Below are 11,945 nucleotides of genomic sequence, written 5' to 3'. Positions count from 1 at the left end.
GGACAGCCCCGGCGGGTCCTGGAGGCGGCGCGCGGCGCTGTCGCCATGGCAACGGGACGGGACTCCCTCGGGGAGCGCTGTGTGGCGGCCCGGTGGCCTATCGCGACACGAGGGGTCGGCCGCGAGCCGTTAGGGCGGCGGGGCCCACGTTGCCGCTGAGGCGCTTCGGCTCGTATCGCTGTCACGACAGGAGCTTTATCCCCGCAGCTCGAGGCCTCCCGTCGTGGCTGTCGCGACAGCGGGCGGATGGAGGCGGGCGGAGCGGTGGATATGGCCGCGCTGCGGGCCGAGCTGCGGGCCGCGCTGGAGGCCGACGAGAAGCACGAGAGGGAGAACAGCGCCAAGCTGCGCGCCGTGCGGCAACGCCTGGCCTCATACCGGGAGTTCAGGTGGGGCCCGGCCGGCAGCTGGAAGGTTTATGATCCCGGGCTGTTGTAGCATCCACGTAGCGCCGGCTGCCTCACTGTGAATGTGGTCCTGCTGTCAGAGCTGAGCAAAGGAAGAGCTTTAACGTGGCATTAATGATGGCATTGCTTTCTCCTGTCCGTGTAAAAGGACACATTCCTGCTCAGTACAAAGCCTGCAGAGCAGTGCGCTATCAGCAGCCAGGAGAGCACAACAGCTTCTCTCCGTGGGTGCAGATCCCCCACTCACAAAGGCCAGCAAAGCCTTGAACCCATTTGAAGGTCTCGTTGCTGGGAGGACTGAGAACGGCAGACGTACATCCCACGGGATGAGAAGAATGACATGAGCTGCTGAGTCCGGGCTGCTGCAATTAGTCACAGCCGTCAGTGTAATGGGATGGCTGAGTAAGATATATTTAAGATATATAAGATATCTTTCACTATAAGAGTGAAAGAGTTCTCCTGCGGAAGGCCCAAAGACATAAAATCTTCCTTGTAACCCAGGAAAAACGCAGGAGGAAAAGGTGTCCTGCCAGTCCCTGAGCCCTGGCTGCTGCAGGAGCTGTTGGGTAGAAATGCTAACTCCATCACCCGTGTATTTCACCTTGTGTCCTCTTCTTGTTCCCTGCAGGGACATCGTGCTGGCATCACACCTGAGGCCTCTAGAGAAGAAGGACAAGATGGGGAACAAGAGAAACGTGCTGTGGAACCCTTGTGCAGGCCACACGAGGGACCAGCAAGCCACTGAGGTGGAGATAACACAGGTGAGGGGGATACCCCAGGTGAGGGAGATCCTTTCTGGGGCCTTACCCACACCTAAATATTACTGCAGAATAATTTGGGTGTTATTTTAATGCACAAGAGCTATTCAGAATTATTTCTACAAGTAAACAAGCCCTCAGAATCCCCACTTCTGAGCTGCAGGGTTCAATCTCAGCCTGTTCTATGTGTCTGCATCAAGAGTCAAATACCAGACAACCAAAGCCTCAGTGCCCTGCGTCTGACAGTGGCCAGAAATGGATTCTTGGGGAAGAGTGCCCTCCGTTGACCGCGTTCCTCCAGCTGGCTGCAGTCTGGGGACTGAGAGCCAAGCTGTGCATCTGGATTGCAGTTTAATGGCCTCAGATAACACGTCTTCTGTGAACGGAGCCAATTCTTCATCACCCCACAGTTTAATTATGCATGATATGGAAAAGCACTATTTTGTTTTCAACCTGCTGCCCGATGAGTTCATTGGGTTATCCTCAGTTCTGCAGCTGGGAAACGGTGAAAAAACATTTTCTACCCATGATGGGACTGACATCTGTCCTGCTCCCATCAGTGGGCTTTTTCCAACTCCTGGTCAGCTGGATGTCTTCTGGAATGGAAGATGCTTCCAGGTGCTTCCAGCAGCCCTTCTTTCACTTCCCTCTCTGGTGCTGGGTTGTCTTGCTGCAGGCAGCACTTGAGGCTCAGGCACCCACTGGATTTGCAGAGATAAAGAATGGTCACTTTACTCTCAATTGGTTTCCTGTTAGCCCCCAGTGCTGGCTTTGCCATTTTGGTGTTTTCAGCCCCTGGTGACTCCTGGCAGCCCAATGGTACTGCAGCCTGGTGGGAGCAGCACTGGGGTCTGTTCTGCGCTGTTCCCCAGCTGGAGATGTTCTGCATGAGATTTTTGACTGTGAATTTCATCTCCCTGTTTATGTTGAGATCCTTTTTGCAGTTCTTCCAAGGCAGCTTTGTCTTCTCTTGGACTGAGCAGTGATCTCCCCAGAGCAAATGCTGTTCCTAATCCCATTAATGCTCAGGCTCTGATCTCCAGGGCCTCTCCGTTTCGTGTTTAGACACTGCCTGATGCTGCTGCGCCTCGTTCTCAGGATCTGTATAAAAGCCCAAGCATTTTAATCCTTCTCCAGTCAGCAGTATGAGTTCAGCAGTTCAATTACATATGGTATAAACAGGATTTCTTTTTATCTGGAGATGCCACATTGAGCCGGGTATCTCTTTTAGTCCAAGTGCTCTACTGCGGGTGTGTATGTTACAATATGTATTTTACACCCTACAGCATGGTAGGGTGTTTAAATAGGGTTAGTGTATATATATATAGGGTATATAAATTAATGCATTTTCTGGGCTTTAAGCCCTTTAGCTTTTTTTCTCCTCACCTGTTTGGTTTGCTCAAGAGGGACCCAAATTTCTGTGTAATTATCACAGTCCCTGTGAGATCCCTCTCAGTGGATGGTGGATCCAGAGTGGGCAGTGCATTTGGGTTCCTGTGTTCATGTGCATCGCATTTCATCTCTCACCCACTCTTCCTTTATTTTTCTCTTAAGTCCTCTGGTTTCTCTTGGGCTCGATGAACCTGATATCCCTTTGTCTCTTTGCATGTGTTGCTGCTTCACAAGCTTTGTGCAGCTCTTTGTACAAGAAGCATCTGTCAGACATCCACAGACTGATAAGAGAGGGGGGAATAAAAACCTTTGTGAGGAACAAAACACAAAACTTGACCATTATTTTCTCCTTCAGGAGCTGGAGCAACTGCCCAGAACCTCTGCCGAATTTTACAGAGATTGGCGCAGATGCTTCCAAAGCGGAAAAGAAAAATACCAGCTTTTGCTTAAACTGGAGGGGAAGGCCTTGAGCAGAATCTTTCAGGCTGAGTTGGGTTTTGGCCTCCTGGGTGAGTTCCTTACCGTGCTGGCAGAGAACGTCTGCCATGAAGACAGAGATGCTGTCCTTCAGATCTTACACAGCCTTTCCGGCACCAAACGCTTTGGGTTAAACCTGGATCTTCTGAGCACGTCGGAGAAGGAGAGCACCAGGGATCTGTTTAGGAAGCTGCAGAGCATGAGTGGGGGTTATTGCAGCCCTGGCCATCCCTGTGGCGAAGTAGAGGGGGAAGCCCACCCCACCAACACCAGTTTGCAGGAGGAAGCTGAGGAAAGAAGAGTGATGGAGCTGATGAGGTGTTACCAGGTCAGCTGAGGGAGCAGCAGAGGTTCTGCCAAATAAAGGTTAGCAACAGACATTGCGTTCCTTGTGATCTCTGGGTCGGTGTCCTCACAGGACAGATCTGTGAGAATCTCTTAGAAGAGGAGAATAAATGAGAGAAAGAACATTTAGGCTGGCATGTATGGAGGAGAGACCAAAACCCAAGTAATCCCTTCCCTTTATCATCTCTGTCCATTGTCACTCTGTATTTAAGAAATGTAATCCAGGACATTTCACGCTTAACCACACAACCAGAGCTGGTGGGGGTGGGAATGCGGTGCAAGGTGGTAACCCAGGGGCCGACCCAACCAGTTGTTTTAAGCAGGGCTTGGTGTAAACCTCAGAGATGTTGTCACCCCATGGTCCTGGACCAAGGTCTGCCTGGATTCTACATAAACTGAAATTTAGAAGGAACTGTCAGGCAATGGAGGGACTCTCCTATGCTATGTATTATCATGTCTGGATTGATTAGCCATTCTGCTTAGGCTGCAGACTTCAGAAAGGCTCTCATATGGTACAGCTCAGCACCTGCCCACCACACTCTCCTGCAGGTCTAGTGTGGGAAGATCTCCCAAGAGTTCTGGAGAGCACAGTGTTTACTACACTGCTCAGATTCCCTTGAATTCAGTTTAGAATCAACTACCAAGTCCATTTTGTTCAAAAACCCAGTTAGAGCAAAAGGCAGAGTCAGCCCTGTCTGGCTATAACTCGCCCTCTCCCACCTTCTCTGTAGAAACACTAGGCCCCTTATTTCAGGCTTCTCTTGGCACTTGAGTGTAGGGTTTAGTGACATGTATCTTGGGGACGTGTGTGTCCCTGCAATCTGTTGTAGGTGCCATTCTTGTTGCCTTTGTGTAACACTTACCAGCCTGGAGGCTAGCAGAAAGCCAAGAGGTAATGTCTGAAACAAAAAGAGAAGATCCTGAGGGCTCCCAAAGTCAGAGTGGGGGATATTGATACAACAGGGAGGATACAGAACTCTAAATATCTTTTGTGAAACCTCTGGCTCTGGACTACAGATGAAGCTGCCAACAGGGAGGTTCTCCATGGTCATCATCTACAGAAGAGTTGGTGCAATCCTTAATGTTTACTTCTTTTCAAGAAAACAACAGTGATTCCCTCATTCCCCTCTCCATTTTCCCTCCATGGCTGCGCTACACGATGGAGCTCGCTGCTGGTTGCCCCATAGCACAGCACATTCTACAACACCTGGAAAGGTTCTAGAGCAGCCGGAAGGGTTCTAGAGCCCGTGTCTCAGACACCTAGGATGGAGATGTGGCTGCTGGGAGCTGTTCTCCTCTACATGGCTGATGTTCTCCACTCTTTTGCGATTGAGGAGAAAGAAGATGTATTCCGGCGCATGGTATGTCCTGCTTTCCTGATGTTTGACAATGCTGCCTACTTGGCCGACATGACCTTCGAGCTCCCCTGCAACTGCAAGCCCGAGGAGGTCTCCAACGTCGTCTGGTATTTCCAGAAGAGCATGGGAGGCCACGAAACCACCGTCCTGACAGACTTTTCTGGCAACATGGTGCTCGACTCAGGCCACATCCACGTGGGCACTGACGTGCTGAAGCGTTTCACCATCCGGATGTTCAGCCTCATCATTTTCCGCGCCCAGATGTCAGATTCAGGCCATTACCTGTGTGGCACCAAGAAAGGGGATTTTTTTTATGGCTACGACGTGGATGTGCAGCCCACCAAACACATCACAGTGGCATTCTTGGACATAGGACAGCACGTCCAGGATGATTACACAAGGAAGGCCTTCAGCATCTTCACCACCTTCTGGGACTGGACCAAATGCGACCGCTGCGGGGTGCGAGGTGAGCAGCGGCGCATCGGGCTCTGCTACATGCAGAGCACCCGGCTGAACCCGCGCTACCGCACCGTGCTGCCCAACGTCACCTCCTGTGGCTCCAGGGCTGTTCCTGCACGGTTCCAGCGCTCCGGCCGCCGCTGGAAGCCTGAGGTGGCGATCCGGAGCTGCATGACCCCATGTGAGCAGGAGGACAACCCACAGGAGGGCGTGCAGGCCATCTCCAACATCATCTACAAGCTGGGCCAGAAGCCCTGGCTGCCCAGTGTCCCCACGCAGTACTACAAGCACCCGCTTGGGAGGGATCTGGTCATTGCCTGCCCCGGGGCCCGACCCGAGCATGCTGTGGCGTGGGACAAGGACTCTCAGCGGCTCTACCGCTCCCGCTACCTCGTGGGTGTCAACAGGACCATGAGAGTCTTCATCGACCACGGAAACCACCTGCACATCCGGCGGGTCCGCTTCAGTGACAGAGGCACCTACTTCTGCTGGAGGGAGGGCAAACTGGTGGCCGGCCTGCGGCTCAGGGTCTTCTACCAGGCCAAGCGCCGCCGCAAGCTCGATGACCCCGAGACCATTTACATCATCAAGGCCATCAGTGTGAGCTACATCCTCATTGCAGCCATCTTCATGGGCATCCACTTGTGCCGCTGCTGCTGCTGGCGGATGCTGCGGTCCTCAGCGAGGACGTAGCGTCAGTCTTACACCTTGCACCATTCCCTTATGGGCAATTTATGGTTTAGACCACTAGAAATGCTGCTCACGCCCCTCTTATCCTCTGCTCAGGGCTGTGCTGTGATGAAGACCAAAGTGGAAAGTCCCATTGTGTTGTGGCAGGGATTTCCCACCACTGTGTTGCTTCCTGGCCCCACTGAAGGCTTGTGGTGGGGTTTTAACCTCGGTGTAATCCTTTTTGAATGAATAGCTGGAGCTGTCGCAGTGTTTTCTGGCTAAGCACCATGAAGTTCTTCTGCCATGTCGGTGATTTATTGGGGCTGTTTTTCTAAGAGGCCACTGTAAACCTCCAGACTGTTCTACTCCAATTAATTCTGGCTTCCCTTACCTTTCAAAAAGTGCCAGTCATATCCCCAGTGCCAAATGAGTTCCTCACGGCCAACCGCAGCCAAAGCTACCCACCAAGGCCAACATCAGTGACAAGGACCCTCCTATTCCCGGTGCCAACTGTGCCCCAAAGGGCACCAACATTTCAACTCACTCGATGTTTATGCAAGATCCTCAGCTGGAGCGATCTCATTTTTAAGAAGCTGAGTTTAAGCATTTCTATTTTCTTTCTGCACCAGAATGTGGTGCTCAAGGAGCATTGGGACACCACTCTTAGACACAGGGTTTGGGTTCAGGTTTGGGTGGTGCTGTGCAGAGCCAGGAGTTGGGCTCAGATCCACGTCCCCCTTCCAGCTGGGGGTGTTTGTGATAACAGAATCACACGCCCTGGGGCTCAGGGCTGAGCTTTGGTCCCACAGTGAGGAGCCTTTGGGCACCCAAAAGGGCCCTTGGCTCTGGCTGATCCCATAAACACACCACCCTGCAGCTTGTCCTGCAGGTTACAGTCACGACCGCAGACATAGCACTTGTGTTAGGCTTTATTTCGTATCTCATGTTGTTGCAATGTTAGGGCATTAATCCAGTAGCAATAAGGGCTGCAAAGCTCCATCCAGCTCATGGGGGACAAAGTGACCCGCGGCACTACCGCTCTATAACACATCCTGCCCTGGGAATGGTGCCTGTGGAATTAGGAGCTGCAAAGCTCAGCACTGAGCTAGAGGATGTGGAGATAAGTGGGGTGAGGAGGCAGTATCCAAGTGGCAACCTATGGGCACACATTATAGGGTAAGGGGATTGCTGGTGAGTGGGTGCTGCCATGTTAGGTGGCAGCAGGGCACGTTTAGTTGATGGTCAGTGGCTAAAATAAAGTGAGTATGGGGTCTGCGGGGGCCCCAGGTGGGTGACATGCACTGGGGGAGAGCACAGGAGACAGGGCCACACGGAGCCAAGGGACAACAGATTTCTTCCAGCCCCTCGACAATGCCCATGCAGAGCTGGGCTCGGGCCATGACCCCCCTGACTGTCTCTGCATGTCTGGAGATGGGGGCATCATGGTAGGGGGCACACCATTAGGGTCAGAACAGCCCCACGGCACTGTGCCCTGGAAAAGCCAACAAAGACTCCCACCCTGCTGTGCCCATTGCTGCTCCAGCCCCACAACCACTCTGTACCCCCAGGCACCCTCCTCAGACCCCTCTCCATCACCCTTCTCCCCATCACAGCATCAACCTGCCTCCCCATGTGATCCATCCTCATCTTCCTCCTGCCTGCACCTCTTGGCTAAGCCCAACTGCTGCTTGGCAACAGGCAAACATCCCTGGCCATGCGGTACTGTGTCCCCTCCAGCCCTCCCAGGGATGCTCAGGACGTGGTTGGGAAACTCAAGGTGGCACCAGCAAGGTGGGAAGTGTGGAGCAATGCCCCCAAATCTCAGTCCTGGCCAGACCAGCACAGGGATCCTGGGGGCATGGGGTGGTGGGAAAGGTGAGGGTGGGTTTCTCCTGTGGCTCCAGCCCCACCGCAGGGCTCCCTCGCAGCATCGGGTGGGATCTACGGAGCTACGGCTATAAGCGTGTCTGTGACTCACACCCTACACCACCTCCTTGTGCTCCTGCTTGGACTCCTTGATCACCTGGAAGCAGAAGGAGAGGGACTGTCACCCCACTCAGGTCCATCTGAGCATGTCTGGGGACAGAGCCTGTGCACATGACAAGAGTCCCCCCCTTGGGGACACCTTGAGGGTGGAAGGGAAAGGCTGTGGAAGGCTCAGTTGAAGACTTCCCACCTCTCCATCTCTTGTCTCCACCGTTTTGACCACAATGCTTCTCTTCAAATGAGCTTCTGACACAGATTTGGTGTCCAGGCTTGTTTCTAGGGGACACAGATGGGACAGGTTGGTGACCCAGAGCCCCCAGTATGGCCCCCCCACCCATACACCTTGAAGGGGCCCAAAAGGAACTAGTTGGGCTGGAAAATCCTGATCTGTGGGAGTGAACACTATAGGCCTCAGGAGGAATGCTGGCACTGGGTTGTGGTTGGGGACCTTGTGGCTGGGGATCAGATTGTGACCTTGGGGATGAAGGTGGCACTGGAGACATGGCTGGCACTGAGGACGTGTCTGGCTTCGGAATGTGGCTGACCTTGGGGACACAGCTGGCACTGGAGATATGATTGGCTTCATCAGTGGTGTTGGCCTTGGTGACATGGAGATGTATTTGGCCTTGGGACAGCATCGTGCTGGGGAATGATGGGCACTGGGCTGTGGTCAACACTGAGTATGAGGGCAGCACTGGGGACACAGCTGGTGTTGGGTGCACAGTTGGCACTGAGAATACAATTGCCCTCATCAGTGAGGTTGGCCTTAGAGACATCGTTGGCCTCAGCAACAGGGTTAACCCTGGGGGATGGTTGGCACTGAGGACGTGGCCATGGCGTGCACATCCCTCTATCTTGGGACTGTGGGGGACCCTTCAGGCACAGAGACCTGGCAGCCCATCCTGCCCCCATCCCACGCACAGCCGCAGCCTCACCTCGGATCTGCAGGTTGGAGAAGCTCTGCACAGGGACGGTGATCCTGTGGGAGCAACGGGAACGTTGGGGAGAGCACTGGGTCCCCATGGGTGATGCAGGAGGACTGCAGGGTGCTCACCAGACCCAGCGGCACCAAAAAGACCCCGGGATGGTTCGGGGTAGGGGGGGTCCATCACCTGCTCTCCTCGCCCTCCAGCAGCTTGCGGTACGTGGCGATCTCGACGTCGAGGGCCAGCTTGACGTTGAGCAGGTCCTGGTATTCCTGCAGGTGCCGCGCCATCTCCTCCTTGAGGCTGCGGATGTCCTCCTCCAGCCGCCCCACCGTGTCCTGGTAGGCGGACGTCTCCAGCGCGTAGCGCTCCTCCAGCTCCCGCAGCTGCCTCTCCAGGGACTCGTTCTGGTGACCATTGTGGGACGTGATGCCCTCGATGCCACCTCCTTCCATGGGCACCCATGGCATCATGACCCAAGGATGTGTCCCACCTCACGCCCCATGGCTGGCACTTACCGAGCCCCGCAGAGCCTCCAGGTCACAGGTGAGGGCCTGGAGCTGCCGCCGGTACTCATTGGCCTCATGCTTGGCCGCACGCAGGGCCTCTGCATGCCGGGCAGCTGCATCCGTCAGGTCTGCAAACTGGAAGGGATGCACCGTAGGGTCAGCTCTCCTGTGCCATTGCCCCATAGAGCCACCCAGCCACAGGAGAAGCCAACCCAACCCATGGAGATGACATATGGGGACAGGGTGCCACCTGCACCTTGGACTTGTACCACTCCTCGGTCTCCTGCATGTTGCTGGCAGCCATGGCCTCGTACTGCGTGCGGATGTCGCGCAGCGCTGCCGTCAGGTCTGGCTTGCTGGCATCCACCTCCACGTGCACCCGGTGCTGGGCCAGCTGCTCCTGCAGCTCCCGCAGCTCCTGCAGGGAAGTGGGGTCAGCACAGCCATGGGATCCACCCCTGGAGCCCCACATCACAGCAACGTTACCTCCTCATGCACCTTCTGCAGGAAGGCCACCTCATCCTGCAGGGTCCCCACACGACGCTCCAGGTCGAGACGAGCCAGGGCAGCAGCATCAACATCCTGCCACCGTGTGACATGGAGGGATCGTCCCCAGGGTGGGCATAGGGGTCTGTGCCCCCATCCCTGCCCACGCCTCCATCACATCCCTGTCATCCCATCCCATTCCAGCCCTGTCCGCAGAGCCCAAGAGGAGGGCTGCCCCCACTCCCCATCTCATCCCCTGCCCTCACCTGCCGGTATGCAGCCAGGGTGCTCTCAGCCTCCAGCCGCAGGGTGACCTCCTGCTGCAGCCTTCAACAGAGCAGTGACACGTTGTTACTCATTAGGTGCCATTACTCGTTAGGCACAGTTGCCCATTACTCATGGTGGCCACCTGCAGCTCAGCCCCATATACAAACCCCTCTAGAGCAGCCCCACTGCACTTATACCATCCCAGAAGCTGTTTCCTAGTTCTGATGGTCGCCTTGGTCCCCATCACTACCCTGGTTATCATCCTGGTCCTGGTGACCTTGTTAGTGCTGCTGGGCGCCCTGATACTTGTTCCAGTGGACACCTTTGTCCCTGGGACCACTATTGTAATGGTGGCCACACTGGTCCTCATCACCATCCTGGTCCTCATCCTGATTGTGGTGGCCACTCTGGTCCCCAGTATCACCTAAATCCCCATTATCACCTTGGTCCCCATTCTCAACCTTGGTCCAGTCCCCATCATCCACTGTGGTCCTGAGTGGCCACCTTGCTCCCCGTTACCACTCTGGCCCTGCTGATCATCTCATCACCCCTCACCACACCGCTCCCCATCCTGGTCCTGTTGGCCACCCCAGTCCCCATCATTATCCCCAGTCACAGCGGCTGCCTTAATCCCCACCATGACCACCACCTAAAGCCTCATCACTGCTCTGGTCCCCACCACCAAACTGATCCCCATCCTTATCCTGGTGGCAACCTCAGTTCCCACCTCCCCCAGACCCCCATTGCAGGACCTCCCCATTGCAGGTCCCCCCATTGCAGGACCCCCCATTGCAGGTTCCCCCATTGCAGGACCCTCCCATACTTTTCCCGCAGGCTCCCCAGCTCCTCAGCCAGGCCGTCCCTCTGCACCTCGGCGCGCGCCTTGGCGGTGCCCAGCAGCTCCACGCGGCGCCGCAGCTCCCGCAGCTCCTCCTGGTACACATCAGCCAGCCGGGACGGCTCCTGCTCCCGCGCCCGGTTCAGCTCCAGCACCAGCACCTTATTGCGCTGCTCCAGCAGCCGAACCTTCTCGATGTAACTGGCGAAGCGGTCGTTCAGCTCCATCATCTCCACCTTCTCGTTGGTTCGGGTCTCCCGGAACTCCGAGTTGAGAACGTTGGCCGAAGAGAAATCCATCCTGCCCGACGTGCGGGGTGTGGGGTGAGCACTGCGGGGACGGGGCCGCTCCGTGGGGCTCCATGTAGGGCCAATGGGGCTCCATGCTGAGCCGGTGGGGCCGAAGCGGCGGCCGTAGGATAAGCGGCGGCTCTCCATGGTGAAGGTGGGCGCGATGTGCACCGCAGTGGGGTTTTATGGCCGCAGTGGGGTTTTATGGCCGCAGTGTTGGCTGGAGGCCACGCAGCACAAAGCTGGGCTTTGTGGCACCCAGCGGGGGGGGGCTGAGAGCTGGCAGCCAGCCCTGTGTGCTGGCACTGCCTGGAGAGAGGGGGGTAAAAGCTGGGACAGAGCAGGGATGCAGTGCCCATGGGGCAGCGTGGGTGTGGTGGTGTGTGGGGCACTGTGGGTCTCGGGTGCGATGCCATGGGGCACTATGAGGTGCACCCCAGGAGCCCTGGCAGAGCAGGGAGGCTGCTAATTAAGGCCAGATTTAATTAGGCAGCCGAAATGTCCTGAGCCCGTCCCAGCCCAGTGGTGCCAGAGCTGCTTGAAAGGGCTCAGTGTGCCCAGCACAGCCATGAGATCCCTTTGTGCAGCGCCGGGAAATGGGCACGGGGTGAGGGTGATGGCAGCGGGCACAGGGCCACCGCTGGCCCCAGTGGGGTACGGGCATGGGGACAGCCCGGGGATGAACCAGGATCAGCACAGTGGGACAAAGCCCATAGGTGACAGCTAGGTGGCAGCCAACAGCTGAGAAAACTCAACTGGGATGGGGACAACGGCC

General features: G+C 55.9%; 3 protein-coding genes across 3 annotated transcripts; 2 read left to right on the top strand and 1 right to left on the bottom strand.

Moving 5' to 3' along the window:
• Nucleotides 1-14: 14 nt before the first annotated feature.
• DNAAF19 (dynein axonemal assembly factor 19) lies at nucleotides 15-3,420 on the top strand. Its single transcript, XM_072356624.1, has 3 exons — nucleotides 15-389; nucleotides 1,036-1,168; nucleotides 2,913-3,420. Exons 1-3 carry the CDS (start codon nucleotides 247-249, stop codon nucleotides 3,369-3,371), a joined length of 735 nt encoding a protein of 244 aa, XP_072212725.1. The 5' UTR covers nucleotides 15-246; the 3' UTR covers nucleotides 3,372-3,420.
• Nucleotides 3,421-3,980: 560 nt separating this feature from the next.
• On the top strand, nucleotides 3,981-6,054 carry FAM187A (family with sequence similarity 187 member A). Its single transcript, XM_072356714.1, has one exon. It carries the CDS (start codon nucleotides 4,645-4,647, stop codon nucleotides 5,887-5,889), a length of 1,245 nt encoding a protein of 414 aa, XP_072212815.1. The 5' UTR covers nucleotides 3,981-4,644; the 3' UTR covers nucleotides 5,890-6,054.
• A 709-nt stretch (nucleotides 6,055-6,763) lies between these two features.
• On the bottom strand, nucleotides 6,764-11,560 carry GFAP (glial fibrillary acidic protein). The gene is made up of 9 exons (XM_072356713.1): nucleotides 10,866-11,560; nucleotides 10,042-10,102; nucleotides 9,776-9,871; nucleotides 9,546-9,707; nucleotides 9,299-9,424; nucleotides 8,967-9,187; nucleotides 8,790-8,833; nucleotides 8,045-8,130; nucleotides 6,764-7,891 (listed from the first exon to the last, which is right to left on the bottom strand). Exons 1-9 carry the CDS (start codon nucleotides 11,315-11,317, stop codon nucleotides 7,850-7,852), a joined length of 1,290 nt encoding a protein of 429 aa, XP_072212814.1. The 5' UTR covers nucleotides 11,318-11,560; the 3' UTR covers nucleotides 6,764-7,849.
• Between the last annotated feature and the right edge of the window lie 385 nt (nucleotides 11,561-11,945).

Source organism: Excalfactoria chinensis, chromosome 24 (assembly GCF_039878825.1).
Source record: "Excalfactoria chinensis isolate bCotChi1 chromosome 24, bCotChi1.hap2, whole genome shotgun sequence".
Classification (NCBI taxonomy): Eukaryota; Metazoa; Chordata; class Aves; order Galliformes; family Phasianidae; genus Excalfactoria; species Excalfactoria chinensis.
Note: the sequence above shows the minus strand (reverse complement) of the source record. Positions and strands in the feature narration are given on the sequence as shown.

Bases quoted from the DNA above. Each gene is read 5' to 3' on its own strand.
- DNAAF19 (XM_072356624.1), top strand. From the start codon at position 247: ATGGAGGCGGGCGGAGCGGTGGATATGGCCGCGCTGCGGGCCGAGCTG. The intron at 390-1,035 runs GTGGGGCCCGGC...TGTTCCCTGCAG, and splicing joins GCCTCATACCGGGAGTTCAG to GGACATCGTGCTGGCATCAC. The intron at 1,169-2,912 runs GTGAGGGGGATA...TTTCTCCTTCAG, and splicing joins CTGAGGTGGAGATAACACAG to GAGCTGGAGCAACTGCCCAG.
- FAM187A (XM_072356714.1), top strand. From the start codon at position 4,645: ATGGAGATGTGGCTGCTGGGAGCTGTTCTCCTCTACATGGCTGATGTT.
- GFAP (XM_072356713.1), bottom strand. From the start codon at position 11,317: ATGGAGAGCCGCCGCTTATCCTACGGCCGCCGCTTCGGCCCCACCGGC. The intron at 9,872-10,041 runs GTGAGGGCAGGG...ACACGGTGGCAG, and splicing joins CCCTGGCTGCATACCGGCAG to GATGTTGATGCTGCTGCCCT. The intron at 8,131-8,789 runs GTGAGGCTGCGG...TGTGTCCCCTAG, and splicing joins CTCCAACCTGCAGATCCGAG to AAACAAGCCTGGACACCAAA.